At 45.3% G+C, this 25,590-nt stretch overlaps 1 protein-coding gene across 5 annotated transcripts in view; it reads left to right on the top strand.

The window, feature by feature from the left end:
• The window catches only part of PEMT (phosphatidylethanolamine N-methyltransferase), a 96,451-nt gene that overhangs the window by 54,547 nt on the left and 16,314 nt on the right, over positions 1 to 25,590 (top strand). For all 5 annotated transcript variants that reach the window (XM_084641285.1, XM_084641284.1, XM_084641283.1 and 2 more), the window contains 2 exons: positions 10,799 to 10,944; positions 21,505 to 21,616. In XM_084641285.1, the coding sequence (XP_084497411.1) occupies positions 10,799 to 10,944; positions 21,505 to 21,616 (258 nt within the window). The remainder of the gene's footprint in view (positions 1 to 10,798; positions 10,945 to 21,504; positions 21,617 to 25,590) is intronic.

Genomic DNA, 25,590 nt, shown 5'->3' on the forward strand with positions numbered 1-25,590 from the left:
CCTTCTGCAACCTGTAGGAGAGACCTTCCTTTCCCATAAGCCCAAATAAGCTTTATTCTTGCTTTCGGTGTCTTTATACCCCTGTTAGGGCACAAGTTTGAAAATCATTCCCATCTTTATGGGCTTTATTCTCTGCAATTTCACACCTCATTCGTTAGTTTATTTCTAGTCCAAAGTTAGCGTTGAATGCATAGCAACAGAGCTGTAGCTCACGAAAGCTTATGCTCAAATAAATTTGTTAGTCTCTAAGGCGCCACAAGTACTCCTGTTCTTTTTGCGGATACAGACTAACACAGCTGCTACTCTGAAACCTGTCAATGAGCTTCTCTCTCTTACGGGAACAGGTGGGGAGATCAGGGCCTGTTACCTTGGGTTCTTAATTTAAAACCCCGCATCCATCCCAACTTACAGAAATGTGTTGTGCAACACTATTTCTTTGGACTCTGTGCGGCCTCTCCAGACTGAAGCTTATTGGAGAGTGCCTTAAGGTTTATAGAATCACAGACTTTAAAGTCAGAAGGGACCATCATGACCATCTGGTCTGACCACCTGCACATTGCAGCAACAGAACCTCGCCCGCCCACTCCTGTACTAGACCCCCTAACCTATGGCTGAGTTACTGAAGCCCTCAAATCATGGTTTAAGGAGGTAAAGTTACAGAGTATCCACCTTTTAAACTAGTTTAAAACTGCAAGTGACCCGTGCCCCATGCTGCAGAGGAAGGTGTAAAACCCCCAGGGTCTCTGCCAATCTACCCCAGGGGGGAAATTCCTTCCTGACCCCAAATTCTTTTTTCTGTTTATTGAAGCAGTCAAATAATCCTTCTCTAGCATATCTGCCTATGTGACAGCCACCAGCTTGGCTGACACTTCAGGGATTGAACTAGAACTAAAAGGAGGAGCTGCTGTAGCCTGAGCTGATGAGCCAATGCTCGTTAGCTGTGGCTATAACAGACTCCTATCCTGTGCTGATCAGGCGCTGGGGCGCGGGGCTGTAACACACACTCATCAGTTGCACATGGTGCTTTCATTTGTAAGGACATCTGTGGGCTAGGGAAGGGGTTCCTGAAACCTTTCCCACCATGGTGACCACATCTTCTGCGACTGACTCATGGACACCTCACCTCCCACTTGCAATTGTGCAACCTGACAATGATCAAGCCATGGGCAGTCTTGCCTAATGGTTGGAGCAAGCGTCGGGCCTCTGAGTTAGAGCTGAATTCAAGGGTCAGTCCTGAAGTGGAGCCAAGGGTCGGAGCTGGGAATCAGAAGCCAGGACAGAGGTGGGGGCTGGTGCTGGGACAGGACTTATAAACCAGGCTGCTAACCTTGCAGCCAGTCAGGTGCGGCGATTAATCAGGCAGTTCAGATCAGTGCTGCTGTGCCTATTAGTTGCCTAGCAGCAGAGTTAGCAGGGAAGTAGGCCAATAGCTGGTCCTAGTTGGCCAGACCCCTGATACAATCCACCTCCTCTCCCCACCTGCAGCAATTCTTTGTATGGAAAAATTAATATTGGGGAAGTATTTAATGTCTCAGTCTTGGCTTTTGGAAATGCAATCTGACAGGTGGAAACAAGAAGAAGCCGGAACCAGGAGACCTGCCAGCACTTTGTATGCCCCCAGTGAGTGCATCACTGCTCCACGGACTACTAGCTTGCTATCCACTGGGACAGTCCAGACAGTCTCTTGTATTAGGCTGCACTGAGTGTGCTCTGATCTACAAGCAGGCTGCAGCTGGCAGAGCCCAGGATGGATCTTCTTGGGGGCTGAGGCAGGGCATTCTTTATGGAGGCCCCTTAGCTGTGTGCTACCCTTCTGCCAGCGGTCGAGTCACCTGAGACCTCAGCACTTCCAGAGTGCAATGCAAAACTCATCTCTGTACACAGACCTTCCCTTGATAAGAGTTGCTGAAAAGTGGCCCAGGGATGCAAATTCCTCTCCCGTGCCATTCAAGCAGCGCCACAGAACATGGTCTTCCATCAAAAAGCAGTAGTGACTTCTTAATCTTTCTGATCGGTCAGGTGCTTGGATCCCACAGTGATCCGTGCTTTAGAAATGCATACAGTAGATAGGTAGACGGCCGTTAGGTCAGTGGATCTGGGCCTCCATGCATGTGTTTTGGGATCCCCTTTGATGGCGGTCCACCCTCCTTCCCTGCCCTGATGGCACGAAACAGAGGGAAGTTCTCTGGTCGTGGGGTTTACAGCAAGAAGGGTCATTAGGTTTGAAAGCCATTGCAAATAGGAACCTTATGTGGACACAGCGTGGAATTAATTGTCTCCTCCTCATAACAGATTACATGGCGCTTTGGTAGGACACGGGGCTGGTACAGTACAGATGACCTGTCCAAGACAAATGGTGCAAGGAGCATGACAAGACCTATGTTAAAAGGGTCGTTTTAATGATACACCTACTATGTTTTTCATTCAAATTAAGGGCAGTTGGCTGGTGCCTTACTCACACAACAAGGGTACTGTCCAGTGCAATAAAGATTGTCTTGCAGCTGCCAACGCCATGTTATAAATGCAAAAATGATTAGAGTTGTTGAAGACTGTGTGTCGATTGTCATGGCACAAGTTAATAAATGCTTAAAAGGTTTATTTACCAATTCTGAAAAGTCCTGCAGTCATCATGTATAATGCAAATACAGATTCTGTGCAGGAAGATATAAAACTTTACTACAGGGGAAGACAGTCCATTATCTCAGTGCAAACATGTCCCTCTTAGCTGTAAGCTAAACACCAGGGGACCAAGCAGACATGCTGATTAGAGGAACTGATGTTTGCATGAGTGTCCACGCATAAAAAGAATGGTTGAGATCATTTGGAGATAACGGTAAGGGAGGGGAAGACCCTGCCAAAACAAACCACATCACGTGCTGGCTGTGGCTGGAAAGGCCTGAGATCTGATTCTCAGTTACCTCATCCTTGAGCTTTAAGCCACCTTTGTGCTCCTTGTACTCTGGGGCCATGCAGGGGGTCTCCAGTGTAAGTTAGAGCAGACTTGTGGTTGCTGTAACATAAGGTTTAGGAAGCAGAGAATAGCCTTAGTGCCGTGTGCTCTAGCCATGCTTCTGCTATGCTCCCAGTGCACCTTTTATGCTGGGGACTGGGAGTAAGACATGCAGAGCCTTGACACTAGCTCTGCACTGGCCAGAGAAGCCCCCTGCACAGAGAGTATCCTTGTGGGGGTCTTTCCTGCCCACTTTGAGACCTCTTTGCCTGCCAGAGCAGTGTAGACAGGCCCTAGCACAGCGAAGGAGAAGGACCTTAAAGCTGTGCAAAGACATTAGCGACCTAATCTGCAAACATCTGCATGACTGAAGAGTCCTGAAGCATCCCTAGAGGATTGCTTTAATAGACTGTGTATTGCTTTGCTTAAGCAAACGTGATTTTATTTTGAGGCGAGCAGCATCTGAGCCTGAGCCAGCAAAGTGACAAGAGGTTGTTCTTTCCTATGGGCAGTGTCCCTTTCTTGCTGTCATCCTCCTTGTTTCACTCTGAGGTTTGTGCAGATCATTTAAAAAAAACTGGCCACACCTGCCTACCCTAACCTGCTTTGACCCAGCTGCCCCTGGGGCCATGATCAGCCTGCTCAGCCATATCCTAGTGCTGTTGAAGTCAGTGGCAGTTTTTGCATTGCCTTTGGTAGGAGCAGTTCTTGGATCTATGCACACAAATATTCCACCAGGGTTGTAAGTGGAAAGAGGTGCTGGATATAATGCTTTCTGTCAGGCCTATTTCCTTTATATGCCATGGGCAAAATATTTGATCTGGCAGATGAAAAACCTGGTTGAGATGTTCTGTTTGATGTAACTTGCTGACGTCCTCCTGCTAATACTGCTCCTTCCGGCTTGTCAGATAATTGCAACCAGAGAGTTTTGGAGTGACCTTGAGCTGGGCGGAACAGCAGGAAGTAGATGAAAGCAGCAGAAGACGGAAGAGATGATAAGATGCAATATGTGACCGTACAAGTGTTTGCCTGTAATGTTAGAAGATGCCCACATGACCACTTCGTGTGTTCCATCTGCAGCAGTATACCTGATTCTTTTGCATAGGAGAGTAGATCTGAATCCTAATTCAGGGCTCTTTAAATCACAGCATGATAGTAAATGGGCACCTTGCCTCCCTCTTTCCCCTTAACACAAATGTATAATTAGGGGGCCACATACCCTCAGACTCCCCATATAGCAGTATGTCTACACTACAAAGTTAGATCTATTTTATAGAAGTCGATTTTTAGAAACTGATTTTATACAGTCGATTGTGTATGTCCACACTAAACGTATTAAGTCGGCGGAGTGCATCCTCACTACCGTGGCTAGCATCAACATACAGAGCGGTGCACTGTGGGTAGCTATCCCACAGTTTCCGCAGTCTCCGCTGCCCATTGGAATTATGGGTTAAGCTCCCAATATCTGATGGGGCAAAAACATTGTCGCGGGTGGTTTTGGGTACATGTCATAGATTCATAGATATTTAGGTCAGAAGGGACCATTATGATCATCTAGTCTGACCTCCTGCACAATGCAGGCCACAGAATTTCACCCACCACTCCTAAAAAAGACCTCACACCTATATCTGTGCTATTGAAGTCCTCAAATTGTAGTTTGAAGACCTCAAGGAGCAGAGAATCCTCCAGCAAGTGACCCATGCCCCATGCTACAGAGGAAGGCGAAAAACCTCCAGGGCCTTCCAATCTGCCCCGGAGGAAAATTCCTTCCCGACCCCAAATATGGCGATCAGCTAAACCCTGAGCATATGGGCAAGATTCATCAGCCAGATACTACAGACAATTCTTTCCCGGGTAACTTGGATCTTACCCCATCTAAAAACCCATCACAGTCCATTGGGCCTATTTACCATGAATATTTAATTACCAAAACCATGTTATCTCATCATACCATCTCCTCCATAAACTTATCGAGTTTAATCTTAAAGCAAGATAGATCTTTTGTCCCCACTACTTCCCTCGGAAGGCTATTCCAAAACTTCACTCCTCTGATGGTTAGAAACCTTCGTCTAATTTCTAATCTAAATTTCCTAGTGGCCAGTTTATATCCATTTGTTCTTGTGTCCACATTGGTACTGAGTTTAAATAATTCCTCTCCCTCTCTGGTATTTATCCCTCTGATATATTTATAGAGAGCAATCATATCTCCCCTCAACCTTCTTTTAGTTAGGCTAAACAAGCCAAGCTCCCTGAGTCTCCTTTCATAAGACAAGTTTTCCATTCCTCGGTTCATCCTAGTAGCCCTTCTCTGTACCTGTTCCAGTTTGAATTCATCCTTCTTAAACATGGGAGACCAGAACTGCACACAGTATTCCAGGTGAGGTCTCACCAGTGCCTTATATAACGGTACTAAAACCTCCTTATCCCTACTGGAAATACCTCTCCTGATGCATCCCAAGACGACATTAGCTTTTTTCACAGCCATATCACATTGGCAGCTCATAGTCATCCTATGATCAACCAATACTCCAAGGTCCTTTTCCTCCTCCGTTACTTCTAGTTGATGCGTCCCTAGCTTATAACTAAAATTCTTGTTATTAATCCCTAAATGCATGACCTTACACTTCTCACTATTAAATTTCATCCTATTCCTATTACTCCAGTTTACAAGGTCATCCAGATCCTCCTGTAGGGTATCCCTGTCCTTCTCTAAATTAGCAATACCTCCCAGCTTTGTATCATCTGCAAACTTTATTAGCACACTCCCACTTTTTGTGCCCAGGTCAGTAATAAAAAGATTAAATAAGATTGGTCCCAAAACTGATCCTTGAGGAACTCCACTGGTAACCTCCCTCCAACTTGACAGTTCACCTTTCAGTAGGACCCGTTGTAGTCTCCCCTTTAACCAATTCCCTATCCATCTTTCAATTTTCCTATTGATGCCCATCTTATCCAATTTAACTAATAATTCCCCATGTGGCACAGTATCAAACGCCTTACTAAAATCTAAGTAAATTAGATCCACTGCGTTTCCTTTATCTAAAAAATCTGTTACTCTCTCAAAGAAGGAGATCAGGTTGGTTTGGCACGATCTACCTTTTGTAAAACCATGTTGTATTTTGTCCCATTTACCATTGACTTCAATGTCCTTAACTACCTTCTCCTTCAAAATTTTTTCCAAGACCTTGCATACTACAGATGTCAAACTAACAGGCCTATAATTACTTGGATCACTTTTTTTCCCTTTCTTAAAAATAGGAACTATGTTAGCAATTCTCCAATCATACGGTACAACCCCTGAGTTTACAGATTCATTAAAAATTCTTGCTAATGGGCTTGCAATTTCTTGTGCCAATTCTTTTAATATTCTTGGATGAAGATTATCTGGGCCCCCTGATTTAGTCCCATTAAGCTGTTTGAGTTTCGCTTCTACCTCAGATATGGTGATGTCTACCTCCATATCCTCATTCCCATTTATCATGCTACCATTATCCCTAAGATCCTCTTTAGTCTTATTAAAGACTGAGGCAAAGTATTTGTTTAGATATTGGGCCATGCCTAGATTATCCTTGACCTCCACTCCATCCTCAGTTTTTAGCGGTCCCACTTCTTTCTTTGTTTTCTTCCTATTTATATGACTATAGAACCTTTTACTATTGGTTTTAATTCCCTTTGCAAGGTCCAACTCTACTTGACTTTTAGCCTGTCTCACTTTATCCCTACATATTCTGACCTCAATAAGGTAGCTTTCCTTACTGATCCCTCCCTTCTTCCACTCCCTATATGCTTTCTGCTTTTTCTTAATTACCTCTCTAAGATGCTTGCTCATCCAGCTTGGTCTACAACTCCTGCCTATGAATTTTTTCCCCTTTCTTGGGATGCAGGCTTCCGATAGCTTCTGCAGCTTTAATTTAAAATAATCCCAGGCCTCCTCTACCTTTAAACCCATAAATTCTTCAGTCCAATCCACTTCCCTAACTAATTTCCTTAATTTTTGAAAGTCAGCCCTTTTGAAATCAAAAACCCTAGTTGCAGATTTATTTTTGTTAATCCTTCCATTCAATTTGAACTGAATTAGTTCATGATCACTTGAGCCAAGATTATCCCCTACAACCATTTCCTCTATGAGATCCTCATTACTCGCCAAGACCAAATCTAAAATGGCATCCCCTCTAGTCGGTTCAGCAACTACTTGTTGAAGGAATCCATCAGCTATCGCATCTAGGAAAATCTGAGCCCTATTATTATTACTAGCACTCGTCCTCCAGTCTATATCTGGGAAGTTAAAGTCTCCCATGATCACACAGTTTCCATTAGTATTTACTTTATTAAAAACATTAAAAAGGGCTCTATCCATATCCAAATTAGATCCCGGCGGTCTATAGCACACCCCAAGCACTATCCCAGGGGAGGCTCTAATAGTTTTCTTCCCCAATTTAATTATTGCCCAGACAGACTCAGTCATATCCATTTCATCGCTTCTTATTTCTTTACATTCTATCTCATCATTGATATACAGTGCTACTCCACCACCTTTACCTTTATTTCGGTCTTTCCTAAACAGCACATACCCTTCAATACCTGTAGCCCAGTCATGACTACTATTCCACCAGGTCTCTGTTATACCTATAATATCTGGTTTCACTTCCTGCACCAGTAACTCTAGTTCCTCCATTTTGTTACCTAGGCTCCTTGCATTAGTGTACAAACATCTTAATTTTTGCTGTTTGGCCTCACTCACATTCTGTACCCTATTAGGCACGGTTATTTTACTACCAGTATAACCTATTAGACTTGTATCTACACTGCCCTTCCTCCTACCTACAGCTGTATCCACTCTTACTTCATTTTCTTTCCACTCTATGCTAAATTCTGGCGTGGAGATTACCTGGACATCTCCCAACCATCTCCCCCAAATTCCTAGTTTAAAGCTCTCTTAATCAGTTGTGCCAGCCTCCATCCTAGAAGTCTATTTCCTTCCCTACTCAGATGAAGTCCATCCTGAGAGAACTGTCCTCTATCCATGAATGCCTCCCAATGGCCATACATCCCAAAGCCCTCCTTATAGCACCACTGCCTAAGCCATCTATTGATAGTCATAATCTTGTCACACCTTTGTTGCCCTTCTCTAGGAACAGGCAGAATCCCACTAAAGATCACCTGAGCCTCAATTTCCTTAAGCGTCCTCCCCAGCCTAGCATAGTCTCCCTTAATACTTTCCAGCGAGAATCTAGCCGTATCATTTGTTCCCACATGAAGGATAATTAGGGGATTCTTTCCCGCTCCCTTTAGAATCCTTTTTAACCTCAGGTCTACATCCCGTATCTTAGCACCTGGAAGACAGCACACCCTGTCAGGCCCCCCTCCCTTCCTCCATGAAAGCAACAGCAGACAATTGTTTTGTGCCTTTTTTCCTGGTTTACCTGTGCAGACGCCATACCACGGCAAGCATGGAGCCCGCTCAGCCCACCGTACGTCTCCTGGGTGCTGCTGGCAGATGCGGTACTGCACTGCTACACAGCAGCAGCTCCCTGCTTTCGTGGCAGACAGTGCAGTAGGACTGATAGCCACCGTAGATCTCCTGGGTGCTCCTGGCAGACCTCGGTGAGGTCAATCAGGGCACCTGGACAAACATGGCTATTCTCCTCTTAGAGCACCAAATGGGAGCCAGAGACTCCAGGTCATTTTCTTCTTTAAGTTTTGTCTCGTGGAGATTCAGTCCTGCCTGGAATATCATGCAAACTGGAGGCTTCTGCCTCAGGCTGCTCTCCCAGCCGACAGCACCGCGCGGTCACGCCTACCCCTTGCTCCCAGGGCTCATGAAGCCTGGACCAGTAGTAAGGAGCCATTCAACTATAGGCTGAGCAAGTGCAGAATGGCGGTAGAATGTGCCTTTGGATGTTTAAAAGCTTGCTGGCGCTGTTTGCTGATTAGGTCAGACCTCAGCACAGGCAACATTCCCATTGTTATTGCTGCTTGCTGTGTGGTCCCTAATATCTGTGAGAGTAAGGGGGAGAAGTGTATGGCGGGGTGGGAGGTTGAGGCAAATCGCCTGGTGTCCGATTTTGAGCAGCCAGACACCAAAGCGATTAAAAGAGCACAGCAAGGTGTGCTGCGCATCAGAGAGGCTTTGAAAACCAGTTTCATGACTGGCCAGGCTTCAGTGTGACAGTTGTGTGCGTTTCTCCTTGATGCAAACCTGCCCCCTTTGTTGATTTTAATTCCCTTTAAGCCAACCACCCTGCCCCCTTCGAAATAAAGTAACTATTGTTTTGAAACTGTGCATTCTTTCTTAATTTTTTTTAAAAAAAGAGATAACGGACAAGGTAGCCTGGGTTGGGTGGGGGGGGGAGGAGGATAGGACAAGGCCACATTGCTTATTGTAGCCACACTAAAAATCAAACTGTTTGAATGACAGCCTTCTGTTGCTTGGGCCATCCTCTGGAGTGGAGTGGCTGGGTGCCAGGAGCCTCCTCCTGCTGCGTTCTTGGGCGTCTGGGTGAGGAGGCTATGGTACATGGGGAGGAGGGTAAGCGGTTGTACAGTGGATGCAGTGGGAGTCTGTGCTCTTGTTGGCTTTCCTGCAGCTCCAACAGACGCTTCATCATGTCCGTTTGCTCCCCCATTAGCCTCAGCATCGCCTCTTGCCTCCGCTCTTCGCGCTCACTTAATTCTTTCCTGGCCTCTGCCACTGAATGCCTCCATGCATTAAGCTGTGCCCTATCAGTGCGGGAGGACTGCATGAGCTCGGAAAACATGTCATCGCGAGTGCAGTTTTTTTCGCCTTCTAATCTGCGATAACCTCAGGGACAAAGATGATAGGGGGAGCTTAGAAACATTCTGTACTCTATGATTCTGGGGGGACTGCATGGTCACCTGTGCTGCTGAGTTTGCCACACTGACCAAACAGGAAATTTAAATTCAAAAGTTCCCGGGGCTTTTCCTGTGTACCTGGCTAGTGCATCGGAGTTCAAAGTGCTGTCCAGAGCAGTCACAATGGAGCACTCTGGGATAGCTCCTGGAGGCCAATACCGTTGATTTGCATCCACACTACCCCAAATTTGACTCAGCAAGGTTGATTTTAGTGCTACTCCCCTCGTTGGGGAGGAGTACAGAAGTTGATTTTAAGAGCCCTTTAGGTTGACGGAATGGGGTTTTTAAGTTTTTAAGTCAATAGGGCCATAAGTATTTTACTCAGTAATAAGTCAATAGAGGATTGGGCTCTAAATGTCAAAGTCAACATGTAATTGTAAACCTGGGCTTGCTTGAAGTTATTGTAGACTACATGTATCAAGTATATTCTGGGAAGAATTTCCCCACTCTTTTCACCAGTCCAGACCCACCCTCCCTCCCTCTTGAATTTCTAATCTCACGTTCCAGCTGCGAACCATTCCTGAGTATGTGTCTAACTCTGCAAAATGTTTTGTTGAGGACATACAGGGAAGGATGGACAAGATAACCCTGCAGGTCTTTCACAGCTCTTAATTCTTGTGTAAGTCCTGCCTTCCCATCAGGCTTTACAGCCCAAAGCAATAAATGTGATTTTTCCCCAGAAGCTCACGGGCGTGGGACAAAATGCTTTTAAGCATGCTACTATTTTTAGCCCTGTGTTGGGTTCCAAGTAAAAATGACTGTCAACCACTGCTCATAAAACTCTGGCATTTGGCTTTTCTCAGGAAGTAATCAGCATGTCCGATGAGCTGTATTCAGAGCTTAGCTCCAGATGGGAAAAAAAGAGTCTTTCTACCAAATTTCTTTTCCATGTTCTATTCCCTACAGATGCCAGGAAAGCTGTTAAAGAGATGCTGCAACTAAAGGTCTCCCTTTTATTTCCCCCCCCCCCCACAGCTTCACGGAAGCCATGAGGAGCCAGCCGAAGCTGGAAGGTCTGGATTGCCTTTCTGTCTACTGCGCAGGCTTGGCTGTTCTGGGAATAGGGTTCTTGTTTGTCATCTCCAGTTTTTTAGCACTGGGATTCATCGGGACATTTTTGGGTAAGGCTGCCATTGGGCACTCCTGGTGCAGTTTTCACAAACCGTGTCTACACTATGAACTAGGGGTGTTGTTCCCAGTGTGCCAACTCCAAAGTATCCTGAACCCTCTAGGTAGGTAGTTGGCAGGGCTAAGCCGGGCTCCCGCTGCCTGTACAACTGCAGGTCCACTGCTGTTTATATTCGTGCTAGCTCTCATTGAGCTACTGCGGGTCTGGGAGTTGAAAACCCCACCCCTAAATCGTGGTGTAGATGTAGCCACAGAAAGTGGTCCTAGGGGCATCTAGCCTATATTTCTCAAAGGTGAGTAGATACTTTGGATGGCTCGGTGGTTTGGTTTTTGGGTTTTTTTGGTTGTCCAGCTTGAGATGCCATGAAGGGACAGGTGATTCTGAAATTCAGGGTCCTTTCAGGTGCCTCAACTGAGAAGCATGCCACCCAAAACTACTTGCTACCTTGGCTGTCTGACCCAGGGAGAGCAGACAGGAGACCAGTTTTTAAGATCTTGGGTAAAATTTTCAAATGTGCAGAAAGAAACTAAGTCCCACTGACTTCCAAGGAGACTTCGGTTCCTAAGTGTCCCGATGAAGTGTCTGGGAAAAAAAGGGGACGTAGGTGCCTAAGTGACTTAGTCATTTTGAAAAATGTTACCAACCCCTCCCCCCCCCATCAGAAGGGGGGGAGGTAAAGATCATTCCCGATTTGCAAAGGGGGAAGCCGGGGCACAGAGAGATGTATTGACTCGCCTGAGGTCTTGCAAATAGGAATAGAATCCAGGGCTCCAGAATGCACAGTCTGGCCACTAGTCAGTGCTTCCTCATTCCTTAATAGATTGTACTCCATGTTTGTTGCTTACCCAGCACTCACTGGCTTCCCACCGGCATTTGTCTGACAGCCGCCTTGTGAATAGTTCCTCCGTCACAATTTCCTCTTCCAGTTGGTGGGAACCTGATTGGCTCCTGATATCTAGAGCCTTGAAACCAGAGAGCCAGAGTCCTGGGGGTCTTATTTCCCCTCCTCCCTGTGTCCTGGCGCTGTGTAAATATGGTTATTGGGTCAGGAAATATGAGCCCATTAATAGTTTGCAGTGTTGTTGTAACCGTGTCGGTTCCAGGATATTAGAGAGACATGGTGTGTGAGGGAATATCTTTTATTGGACCAACTTCAGTTGGTGAGAGAGCCAAGCTTTTGAGCTTACACGGAGCTCTTCTTCAGGTCCCTAGATGAACAGGACTCTGAAGAAGAGATATTATTACCTCCCCCATTGTGTCTCTCTAAAACCCATAGTACTCAGCCAGCAGGTGTCACTCTAGAATGAAAATGGGTTTAATACTCCCCACATTTAGCCAGGTCTCAAATTAGTTCCATCAAACCTGAGCCATGGCTGACTCAACAGATCCTCTGGACTTGAATTTCTACTGAAAAATAAACAAATAGGAATCAGATTCAGCAGAAATGCAAAGCGTGACTGTTCTGCTCAGCTCTGGGAAGAGTACTCTCTCTGCATGGCTCCCGCTTAGACCATTTCTTCTGTGTGTAAAAGAGTAGGGAAGAAGGAAGATCTTGGATTTATTAACATTAGTGGCTAGCCTAGATCAAATATTGCATATTCACCTCTTCCCTCAGAAGCTCCCTCTGTCGTGAAGTTGGATTATAGCTGAGATTCCATGGTTTAGAGGCTATCACGGCTCAGCAGGGGAAAAAAATCCCACTCCCCTAATTGTGCAGAATAAGATTACTAGGCTTGGTGTAACGCTCTCCTGACCTGGATGAGACCGTAAGCCCTTTGCCTAGCCACGACTATGGAGGGAACGTCGCTTGTGCTGGTGACCTCAGATGGACAAAGCTGAGAAATCCAAGGAGAAGAATTAACGGTCGTGCAAGGGGAGAATTGGGTAGGGATGAGCAGTGCCGCTGAAACAGAGCATCCCAGAAGGGAAATGGACTTGAGTCTGGTTTATGTGGGGCCCTGGGTTTGCCCCGCTGCTCCTCAGACGTCCTTGTCAACTGCTGGAAATGGCCCACCTGGATTATCACTACAAAAGGTTTTTCCCTCACCCCCGCTCTCCTGCTGGTAATAGCTCACCTTACCTGATCGCTCTGGTTACAGTGTGTATGGTAACACCCATTGTTTCATGTTCTCTGTGTATATAAATCTCCCCCCTGTATTTTCCACAGTATGCATCCCATGAAGTGAGCTGTAGCTCACGAAAGCTCGTGCTCAAATAAATTGGTTCGTCTCTAAGGTGCCCCAAGTCCTCCTGTTCTCTCTGCAGTAGAGTTACTGATATGTGCCACGAACTTGAACTTTACTGCAGACCCAGCTATTGCAAGTGCAGCGCTGGAGCCCTGCTGTTCTCTTTTGAGACTCACAGACTTTAGGGACCATCATGATCAGCTAGTCTGCACATCGCAGATCACAGAACCGATCCACCCACTCCTGTTATAGACCCCTAGCCTCTGGCTGAGTTACTGAAGTCCTCAAATCATGATTTAAGGACTTCAAGTTACAGAGAATCCACCATTTACACTTGTTTAAATCCACCAGTGACCTTTGCTCCCATACTGCAGAGGAAGGCAAAAACCCCCCAGAGTCTCTGCCAGTCTGACCTAGGGGAAAATTCCTTCCCTACTCAAAATATGGCACTCCAGGACAGCAAGGAAATATTTTTCCTCTCAATTATGGAGCTTTCTTTTGAGCGTGCATTTTTACTTGTTCCTTGTAACTCTGGGCACCTGTATCTTTGAGAGAGAAGCAGGGTGAATTCTCTAGTACTGTTGGGATCTACATTTTGCTTTGGGTAAGAAAGGCTGTGTTTGATCAGCAGGAATGAGGTCATTGCATTACATCCGAGGGAGAGGGAAGCTTTGGTATAACCTGAAACACCCAACGGCCTCGAAAACGTATGGGAATAGGATTCAACCCTTCAGCAAAATCAAGGTCCCTTTTGTCTTCTGTTACAATGATGGGGGCCATATAAGTATCTGGCTAGGCAGATTAAATAATACGTTTAAATTGCTTAGAAAGGGCTAAACTGTGGGAGCCTATGGATGACAATGAGTCACTCTTCCTAAACAAGTTTTTCTGTGCCACTCAATTTTCCACCCAGCAGTGTTGGATCAAGGCTCCATTTTGCGGCTGTTGAGCTTGTTCATTTCGGTTCATGCAGCTTCATTTTCTTTGTCGCCCGCAAAATAATTCTTCTCAGCGGTCACTGGGGCCAGCTCACCAGCATTTCCTTTCCTCATTGTGCCTTCACAATTGGAGCAATTTGCAGAGCTATAAACACTTGCTGGAATTCTAGTTTAATGTTCTCTTCCAGTGCGGCTTGCCCTATTTTCTGACATGCATAGTGGTGGACAGTTGTCTTAAATGAGGTAATGGGGTTTTTTGCATGCGGGAAGGAGTGTATTTTTCAGTCCCTCTGTCTCCCATCTATGCATTATTCCTTCCAGCAAGGAAAGCATTGACCGTGGTTACAAGTAAACCCAACCTGACCAAACGCTGTCAGTTGGGTTACATTGAAACTTATTAGTCTCTGCAGAGAAGCCGTGGTGGTGGGGCTTTATAACCAGCTAACGCAGAGGTGGTTTCTAGAGGAGGCTGTAGAAAGCCTGACATATATACATTAAACTGCTCTTGAACCACAGAGATACAAAATAACCCCTACAGAGTGGATGGGCACCTTGAATTCTTTCCTACAAACATAGGAGCTGAAAGCCCCAACCAAGACTGCAGATCCCAACCTCCCACTTCCTGAGAAAGGGCTGCTCCCTATTTTGGAGGCTTCCTTGAGTCTCAAGTGGGGCCCAAGGCTTGTGCGGATGCTCAGCATAGGGGTAAATTTCACCCTCAAAGAAAGAGATGCTCCAGTGGACAGTCCACCCGAGGTTTCAGGGCTTGGACAGCCAGAGTTCCCTAGTGGTTAGAGAGCTGGACTGGGAGTCAGGAGACCGACCTGGGTTCTAGTCCCAGCTTGGCCAGTGGCCAAGTTTGGGTGGTCTTGGAGAAGTCACTTCTGTATCTTAGTTTCCCCACCTGTAACATGGTGCCTACCTCCTTTATAATGTGCTTTGATCTCTCCTGAAGAAAAGTGCTTTATAAGAGCTAGGGTTATTTATTGTTATGTAAAGCTTCTCCACTCCCCATTGTCTAGATATCTTACCAGATCTGTCCCTGAGATGACCAGGCAATATTGGCATTGTTCCAGCTGAAAATGCCACAAGAAGTTCAGTCTGAGATTGGGAAAAGGTTCAGTCAAGTTCTTTGTCAATCCAGATCGGTGCCCCCAGGCCTCGTAATCTCTACCATCCTATTATTGTTCATTAAAGGGAGAAACCTGGAGTGAAACCTGAGATCTGAGCCCCATTGAACATTGTCACAGCCCTAGCAGAAGGCTTCCTATGGACTTGGAGGCAATGCAACTGATTTCCAGCTTAGGGAGATATAATTTTATTAGAGATTTTAGAAATGACATTTACCTAGAACCTGGGAAGTATCTGAGCTAGAGATCAGTCGAGCCACACATTCAGCTCCTAAACACCCCACAGTCTGAGTCTAAATTTCTGGGGTTTAAATATAGCTCATTAGCAAGACCCAGGGCCATTTACAAAATTGAGATCCATAAGAATGGCCATACTGGGTCAGATCAATGGTCCACCTAGCCCAGTATCCTGTTTTCTGACAGTGGCCAATGCCAGGTGTCCCAGAGGGAATGAACAGAACAGGTAATCATCAAATAATCCATCCCCTGTCACCCATTCCCAGCTTCTGACAAACAAGAGGCTAGGGACACCACCCGTACCCATCCTGGCTAATAGCCATTGATGGACCTATCCTCCAGGAACTTATCGAGTTCTTTTTTTAACCCTGTTATAATCTTGGCCTTCACAACATCCTCTGGCAAGCAGTTCCACAAGTTGACTGTGTTGTGTGAAAAAATACTTCCTTTTGTTTGTTTTAAACCTGCTGTCTATTAATGTCATTTGGTTCATTAATTTCATTTGCCATCCAGGTTAATCTTTCCCATATATATATTTTTGGGGAAAAATATATATGGGAAATATATATATATATTTTATATACATTTGGGATCAAAGATTTTAGCCCCTGAGCCCCCTTTTGTAAAGTGTAGCTGGGCTGACTGAGGACAGTATTTTGTCAGGAAAGGCTATTTTGGGCTGCAGAGATTGCTATATCGCTGATATTGACTAAAAGCTTCTTAGCTGAAATGGTCCATTCAGTGTTCTTGGGTTTGTTTTTCATTTCTGCACAGTGCACATTCTATCTTTGGTTTGTTACTTGTTTCAAGGGTTGGCAAATACTCTTTCTTCCCATTATCAGCACTGCCATTGATTTAGCCTCCATACTCAGACTTCATCTCCATTGTGATTTGTCCCTGCCAAAGATAAAACACATCCGTGCAGCAAAAGCATTTACCTTCTCCAGAAGCTCCCAGTAAAAGCAGCGTGGCATTGCCAGAAGCTTTCTTTGCCTTTGCCTTCCTCTGTATGAGGTATTCAGCTGTAGATCAGAGGCTTTTCTCCACAAAACTTCAAGCCTCTTGCAGTAAGAATTAGTTTGAAAGCAGGGCAATGGAATTGATTTGCTGTGGCCCGGTGACAAATAACATGCTTTGCTTAGCAGAGTTGTGCAAGGGATGGACATATGTTGTTGCCTCCATTAATAGAAGCCCAAATGTACTTTAATAGTCAACAGTAAACAAATCTATTGCAGGAGCAAATAGATGCGAGTGCCAGTGTTGACTGAGAGAGAGATCCCTGATTCAAGGCACGTTCACAGAGCTAGGATGTCTAGTTCCCCTTATTTGTATGTGTGGTTATTTGCAGGCAATTTATTACTTATCTGTACTATGATAGTGCCTAGAGGTCCCATCTGTGATCACGGCCCCATTGTGCTAGGCGCTGTACGTACACATAGTAAGACAGCCCTTGCTGTCTGACCAGACAAAGACGGATATAATTTTGCAGGCCCTAAAAGGAGGCAGGTTTAGAAAAGAGATGACTAAGGGGGGAATATGACAGCGATCTAGACAATCATGAGTGATGTGGAGAAAGTGATTAGGGAAGTGTTATTTACCCCTTCACATAACACAAGAACCAGGGGTCACCTGATGAAATTAATAGGCAGCAGGTTTAAAATAAACAAAAGGAAGTACTTTACACAATGCACAGTCAACCTGTGGAACTCATTGCCAGGCGATGTTGTGAAGGCCAAAAGTATAACCGGGTTCAAAAAAGAATTAGATAAATTCCTGGAGAATAGGTCCATCAATGGCTATTAGCCAACATAGTCAGGGACACAATCCCATGTTCTGGGTGTCCCTAAATCTCCAATGTCCAGTTGCTGGGACTAGACGACGGGATAGATCACTTGATAATTGCCCTGTTCTGTTCATTCCCTCTGAAGTCTCTATCACTAGCCACTGTGAGAGACAGGATATTGGGCTACCTGGACCATTGGTCTGATCCAGTATGGCCATTTTTATGTTCTTATATTTTAAAAGCCACACGTTTTTGCTGCAATTTTTGCTGCAGGATGTCAGCATTCAGGCTGGCCAAAATGAATGCCAGTTTGTTTTTCCTAGGACTTGCTTTTGAAGAAAGGTATTCAAGATGATTTAGTGTAGTGTTCCTTTTGTTTTTTAACTGTGATGATTTAGGTCAGAGATCCCACTGAGTAGTGGTGGTGGCCTGAGGAATGTTAATAACAGGCTCCACAAACTCACGGGGCTGCTGCGTGTGTGTTTGTTTGGAACAGGGATTCGCAAATTATGCAGCATTTGCCTCCCTGGAGATCTATGCACTAAAGCCCCAACAAGGCATAACTCCACCGATAAGCCAATGCCAGCAAGATAGGTGCATTTTTTTGCCGTTGAGCCTTGGAGGAGCTAGCATTGTGCAATGAATGGAGGCATTGACAGACAAACACAAAGACAGGAGGGTAAAAAAATATTTGGCACATGGATACACCCTGAAGAAGGTGCAGGAATTGGCTGTGAGACTGAGTCCGTGGCACATATGTAGCAGGACATACGGTGTCAGTGGTATTTGTGGTGAAGCCTGGAGCATTTCAACACAGTCTATAGAAGTGACTCAGAAGAAGATTGCCAAGCAACTAAGAGAACAGCTCAAATGTATAACATTTGTACCAGGCAATTATTACACTTAGTCGCATATAGCCAAAGCCAGCAAGCCTGGTCTAATTGGACAGGAGCTGTATAATCTTGGAAGCAAATGTTTTGCACTGTGTGAGGCCAAGGAAAATGCAGGATGATCCATGTAATAACAATAATAATAATGATAATGGCTTGCCCTCCTATAGTGCTTTTTATCTGCAGATCTCCAAGCACTTTACAAACATATATTGAGCCCACTGCACTCTTGGGAGGTATGGAAGCACGTATAAAGCACAGAGATTAAGTGGCTTGCCAAAGGTCTCAGAGCAAGTTGATGACAGCACTGGGAATAATGACAGGTTTCGGAGTAGCAGCCGTGTTAGTCTGTATTCGCGAAAAGAAAAGGAGTACTTTTGGCACCTTAGAGACTAACACATTTATGCATCCGATGAAGTGAGCTGTAGCTCACGAAAGCTTATGCTCAAATAAATTTGTTATTCTCTAAGGTGCCACAAGTACTCTTTTTCTTTTCACTGGGAATAAGACACAGGAGTCCTGACTCCCAGGTCTAATCATGCTCTGGCCTGTTTTATTCTGATTAACAATGTTGCTTTTCTGCCCTGATGACCAACCTCAGAAGCTTAATTGTGCCTTAATATGCTTATTTTGTTTTGCAAATTAAGCCATGCAGGAGTGACATCTCCTCCTATATCAGGGCCCTGAATGAGGAGAGATGTGTTGGAGGTAGAACCAACAAAGCATTTTAGATACCTGTTCTAAAATCTGACTGATTCCTACATTAAAGCTTCTGGGATATGCCCGAGGTCAATGTATGATTAGATAGGCTGCCATGTACTGTCCAGCCCTCTTAGGCCTTGTCTACATGGGGAAATTGACCCCCATAGAATAGACCCCCACAGAATAGCTATAGTGGAATAGCTTCCCACCTGGAGTCTTGGCAGTGTGCTAATCCAGAAAAAAGTAGTTTTTATTCTGAAATAGGGTCCACATGGGAAGCTATTCTGCAATAACTATTCCAGTCAATTTCCTGGGGAGAGACAAGCCCCTTACCCTGAAATCATTTTTTCATTTAGTCCTTCATTCACTCCAAGCAGAGATCTTGCTATAACCCATATTGCAGTCTGCGCTTGATGGAAGTTGAAACTTTTGATTCTACTTCACTGTTGGTGGAGTATCTCTCTGTCCCACTTCTCTGGAGCCAAGTAGCAATGGATTTCTTTCTAGGAGATTATGTTCTTCAGAGCTTCCATATATACAACAAATATTCTCCCCCACCCGCCCGCCCCACACACTTTAAGGTCCCACGTGAGCGACAACCCTGCATTCCCTTCTGTATCCCAAAATAAAATTTAAAAGCAGTTCAAGCTTTGCTTTGCATGCCATATTCTTTCCAGTCTGTTTTCAAAGCGATATGAATGAGTCACCATAAGATAGCGGTGTAAGAGCGATTTATCAGTGCTCACCTGCTGCTGAATGGATCGGGAGGTGCTGCAGTTCGGGTTTGAGGCGCTTTCATGGAGTTGCATCCAGCATGATTTGGCCCCATGCATCCGTTGTGCCATGACATTGAAAAGCGCATGGTAGATGCTTGCAAGGAAAGCCCTAAGAACACTGTATTACAGCTCTGATCAAGGACAAAATGGAATGTAGAGCGTTGAGTTTTCTTTGTGAACTTCATGAATTGTAGTGGCTTATGAAAGTAAGAGCCTGCTAAGCCCTAAGTAGAGACAGGTACATTGTAGGCTTCCCTGCACTCATGCATAGTCAATACACATCAGGTATTCCAGTGATGAGTGGCAATATAAAACCCTAAGATGGAGCCTGAGCCACAGAATTCTCTCTTGTCTTGCCCCCCACCATGATAGTCACCAATGTACCTAAAAACTGACCTGCAGTTCCAGTACTATTCCTGTTCAGGTGACCCTCATGAGCAAATGCAGTCACATTGTGTGATGACGTGGGGTGGCTAAATATCCAGACAGGACTCATCTGAGACCATTGTAACCAAGTCTTCAGAGGAGAAAAGTTAGTCCATTAATTTTCTGGCATATAAACAGCAGGAAATAAAATACATCACTGAGGGTTGTTAATGTACTTTTATAATGATTAATTTCTAGATGTTATGAAGATGTGACGTTTAGTGATATAAAAACCACAGATATTGCCATATCAGAAGAGTTCAGTGATTCATCTGGACTTATTCTTTCTGTCTATCTATCCATCACATTTCTAAGGTATTTTACCATCATTCTGTCTAAGCACTGACCATGTCTCTGGCAGTGACTAATACCACATCCTTCATAGGAACTGACAATTCTCGTAAAACATGCTATTCTGCGTTGTTGTGTCAAGGGGATCAAGTTCTTCCTGACCTGCTGCTGGTGATCCCTTGAAGCCTAAATATTAGTTGCTCTTGTGGTTTTCATCCCACATAGTGTCACTGCAGATGCTATTTTAAACCTATAAATGTTGGGAATATATATATAATATAAAAAACAACCTAGAGGGCTTGGACATAAGAACAGCAATACTGGGTCAGACCAAAGATCCATCTAGCTTCGTATCCTGTCTTCCAACAGTGGCCAATGCCAGGTGCCCCAGAGGGAGTGACCAGAACAGGTAATCATCAAGTGGTCCATCCCCTGTTGCCCATTCCCAGCTTCTGGCTAACAGAGGCTAGGGACACCATTCCTGACCATCCTGGCCCCTAGTCATCAATGGACCTATCCTCCAGGAACTTATCTAGTTCTTTTTTTAACCCTGTTATAATCTTGGCCTTCACAACATTCTCTGGCAAGGAGTTCCCACAAGTTGATTATGTGTTGTGTGAAAAAATACTTCCTTTTGTTTGTTTTAAACCTGCTGCCTATTAATTTAATTTGGTGACCCCTAGTTGGTGTGTTATGAAAAGGAGTGAATAACACTTCCTTATCTACTTTCTCCAAACCAGTCATGATTTTATAGTCATGATTTTATCTCCCCTTAGTCATCTCTTTTCCAAGCTGAAAAGTCCCAGTCTTACTAATCTCTCCTCACACGGAAGCCATTCCATACCCCTAATTATTTTTGTTGCCCTTTTCTGACCCTTTTCCAATTCCAACCCTCTTTGGCCTGACAAGGACAGAAAAGGGATTGCAGAGGAAACCCCAGTGCCTCTATCCCCTACCAAAAAAATACCAGCTCAGTACATTGTGATGTTAGAGTGGAGATGAAAAACTGAGCAGCAAGCGTGCTGAGTAAAGGCTGTACAGAGAAGGCAGCAGAGTGGAAAGGAGAGATCCCAGGTAGCTTAGACTAGTGAGGTATGTAATGACCCAGCTGTCCTTGAGCCCCTGCTGCGTCCCAGTGACCCTCTGGTGTGCTTGATCAATATTTAACACTAAACTCTTTTTATTGTTCACAGGCGATTACTTTGGCATCCTGAAGGAGGAGAAAGTGACAAGCTTCCCTTTTAATGTAATGGACAATCCCATGTACTGGGGAAGCACTGCCTGCTACCTTGGCTGGTCCATCATGTGAGTACAGCTCTGGGCAGTCGTGGGCCACAGCCTCTTCACCTCGTTCTTTCATCATTCTCTAGAGTCAGTGGCAGTGTTCACTGGGTCTAATTTAGGGCTGAGCTTGTGACATGCTGGGCAGGTTAGCTGGGGAGGGCATTTGCCGCTTTGCGGGAGCTGGCTCATAAGTGCCGCTTGGTTATCACACTCTCCTTGGTGTGTAAGTGAAATCCTGCCTTGTCCTGTTGCTGATACTCAGGGAGGAGTAGGGAAGGATGTGAGGAGTCTTTCACTCATGTAAGAAGCAGGGAAGGATCTCTCCGGAGAGGGCTAGGAGGTCCACTGAGACAATGCCCCACACACCACGTCCTTGGAGTTCCTAGCTGTTGAGCATGTATGATGCAGGAGGCAGCAAACATTAGCTAGGCCTGCATTGTGCTCCTCAGAAAAACCATGAGAAGTGTGAGGAGGCCCAGCTGGAGCCATCCTGCCTTGCAATACTGGATTGGGGCTGGAACTTGTGGGGCTGGAACTGACAGCAGTATTCCTACCAGGAGCACAATGGACTATCTCTGGAGACAGAGGAGAACTCCTTCAGGGTGGGATTGTCCCAAGACCCCGTAGGCGGCTCTAGGCATTGTGGCCAGCCACTAGGGGGAGACATGAGCGCCCGCGCCGGGCGGGGATATTACACGTGAAAGTGGTGGAACTATTTCCTGAGTCGTTTCTGCGGAGCGACGATGTGGAGGTGGCTCATTAACGTTACTCAAAACATCCTGGAGAGGTGGCAAAGGTAAAAGCTCGCGACAGGGAAGTTCTCTAAATGTTCTGAACTGTGGGGACAATCTGGTAGTGTAGGGAAAGTGCCATGCATTCTGGCTTTTAATTTGCCGAGTATTATCCCACAATCACATAAATCACTCGTCACCCGCGGATATGTTTAGCACTAATTTGAACAAAATAAATACTCTCCACATTCTAGAAAGACAATACTGATCTTGGCATCTGATCTTCTGCAGCGTGGAGTCTTTGGCCAACTCTGCAGAATGGAAAAATCAACATCCAGGGCCAAATGTATTCCTGGTGTAACTCTACAGAAACTAAGAAATTGACACTGAGAATCAGTATGGTCCAATAATTACCTTTAAAAAGGAAAAAGACTGGAGGACTATGGGAACCTTGCAAGAACACTCCTTGGGTAGCATAACAAAGTTTAATAGACTGATTGGGAGAAAAATGAATAGTATGTGGTCTGGCAACTAATGAACAATATGGTCTGTGCTGTATTCTAAGTTTGAAGTGCTTTTTGTGTAATATTGTGTTTAATTTTAGTTGCCCAGTAGCAAACAAAAACCACCACAAGTTATATTGGGAACTCAGATCCATACAACATCACAAGCTATTCATTATTTGTTACTGTACCTGCCACGCAGGAGTACAACAAAATAGAAACTAATTTGGTGATTTTATGACTATATAAAGCCCTGTTTCTTCATTTTCTGCCTTTAATGAATATTGTACTGGTGTAACTCAGTTACAAGTCTTCTCTCCTGGGTGCTTCCCTACTGTACATTTTGCACCTGGACTGCCCACTGAGGTCAGGAGAGCTCTGCCCAGAAGGGGCTAATCCAACTCCTGTTGAAATTGATGGGACATGGTTTGGGTCTCAAAAGAGTGAAGACTGTGTCCTGGAGATGGTGTCAGAGAGAGCGCTCTCCACAGGTGATGCAGTGAGGATGTTGTTGGTGAGAACTCCGCATACGGGATCAGTGCATGCAATGCAATGGAAATTAGGTTGGCGGGAGCTTGCAAGGAGGACCAGGTGCAGAAGATACAACAGAGCCAGCGCTGGTAGGAGCTCCAACAGCAAGACGCAACCCAGATGCCGCTGGTGGGAGCAGCCCATGCAAAGGATGCAGGGGAGAGCCACGTGACAGAGTCCAGAGGAGAGCTCAGCTGTAAATGGCTGTAAAGAGGCTTTTTAAAATTAACATAAACATTTCCAGGTCTCTTAGGAAACGAATCAGACTTTGCAGAGCTACTGAAGCCCCGGCTCCATCTCTAGGGTCGTCCTCTGTCAGAAGCAGAGAGCAGACTCTGATTTTTTTGTATGTTGCCGAGCTTGATTCTCAGCAATACAGGCCTTGATTCTCCAGCTACGCACATGCTTTATTTATGCAGTGAGAGCAGTCCCATTCCTAAGTGGTCGCAGTATTTGCTTGAGGGCTATCTGAAAAGGCTGCCCCTATAAATGATTTACTAGGGGAGGAAGGAATTTAAAACCAGTTGCTTTTAGTGCATACAAGGCCTTCGAAATCTCTGAGTGTTAAATAGATGTGTAGGGAGACACCCCACCTTCCCAAAAATATTTTGTAGTGGTTAATTATCCTATCGTCTGTTCTTTAAAAGATGGCCCACTGGATCCTGAAGACTAAGGGCTTGATCATACATGCAGTGTGTGTCACATAAAACAGACTGTATTTATGAGTACCTGAGTTGTAGATGATTTTTCGAGGTGTGTCGTGGATGATTGTCAGCATATCTTCCAGCGAGTTCAGGCCCTTAATTCTGAGAAAGCGACAGTATCCAGTCATATGACGCATCTCCTTCTCCCCCGCAAACTCACACAAGCCTTCTTTCTCGGTTACAGTTTCTGCTCTTTTAATTAGCTGCTAAATGGGAAGTATGATGAGCTGCTGATGCTTCTTAATGACTCCATAAAATAAAGATGCATAAGGCACCAACAGAGCCATGCAGCGTATCCTGGAGGAGTAAATGGAAGCAGGCACAGGACAGAGCTGTGTGGGTGGAGGCTTTCATGGCTGGTACAAGGAATCTCTCTGAAGGCTGGAGAAATGGCAGGCATTATCTGTGTGGATCCAAAGAGGAGCTTAGAGACATAGCAGCAGTTAACAGGCCTGTTGGCGTGAGGCCTGTTGGCGTGACACCAGTTGGGCACACACTAAATTATGTCTCCCAATCCATCCATTGAAATGGAAATCATTTCAGAGGGACTTGGAAGCCAAGGCCCTCAGTTAACCCAGTGGCTTCTCAGAGCGTTTGGGAGAGACGGGGAGTGAAAAGTCTGAATAGAATTAACACTCCAAAAAGGCAGCATGACAGGCCCAGAGGCCTTTTCTAGGTTTTTTTAGGTTTTTTGGGATGCCAGCTTTCAAAGCAGCCTCAGATGGCACTGTAGCGATCTGTGTAAGCAAAATGCACATGCCCATCAGGTAGGGTGACCCAGATAGCAAGTGTGAAAAATCGGGACGGGGGTGGGGGGTAATAGGCGCCTATATAAGACAGAGCCCCAAACATCAGGACCATTCCTATAAAATCAGGACATCTGGTCACCCTACCGTCAGGCTTTTTGAAATACAGGTATCTGATTTGCACATGCCCATGAAGATTTGCACACACAAATGGGAACATGCGGATAACCTGTGTGCAGAAGGGGAGGCCCTTGGAAGATTTGGCCCTTTGAGTAGAAGGCTCTGCAGAAAACTGAAGGATGAGGGCAAAAAGCCCTGTACAAATGTCCCCTCCATTTTGTGCTGATTATGGTGTCTCTGAAGATGTGCAAACCCATTGCATGAAATACAATCATCTTCGCCATGGGAAGGGTCTGCATTACCCTCTGTCCTTGTTACATACACAGACCTGGCCATCTTTGGATTGTTCTCTTCTCCTAGGACCTCCTTTCAAGTTTCTGAGGTATCTGTAGCAAAGGGTTGCTGTGCAAGAGACCTTCATTATTATTCTCATGACAGGGGTGCTTAGCGGCCAAACTCTGAGCAGGCCTCCATTGTGCTAGGTACTGTAGAGAGGCACAGGAATCAAACCGAGTCCATATCCCAAAAGCTTTCAGTCTAAACCGACGCAACGCACAAAGGAAAACGGGCAAAGGGAAGGCAGGTGACTTCCCCAAGATCCTGCAGCAGAGCTGGAAATAGACCCCCAGCCTCCCGATTCCCAGTTGAGAGCCCCAGTCA

The sequence above is a fragment of the Lepidochelys olivacea genome, assembly GCF_965140295.1.
Source record: "Lepidochelys olivacea isolate rLepOli2 genome assembly, chromosome: 10".
In the NCBI taxonomy this organism is placed as follows: domain Eukaryota; kingdom Metazoa; phylum Chordata; order Testudines; family Cheloniidae; genus Lepidochelys; species Lepidochelys olivacea.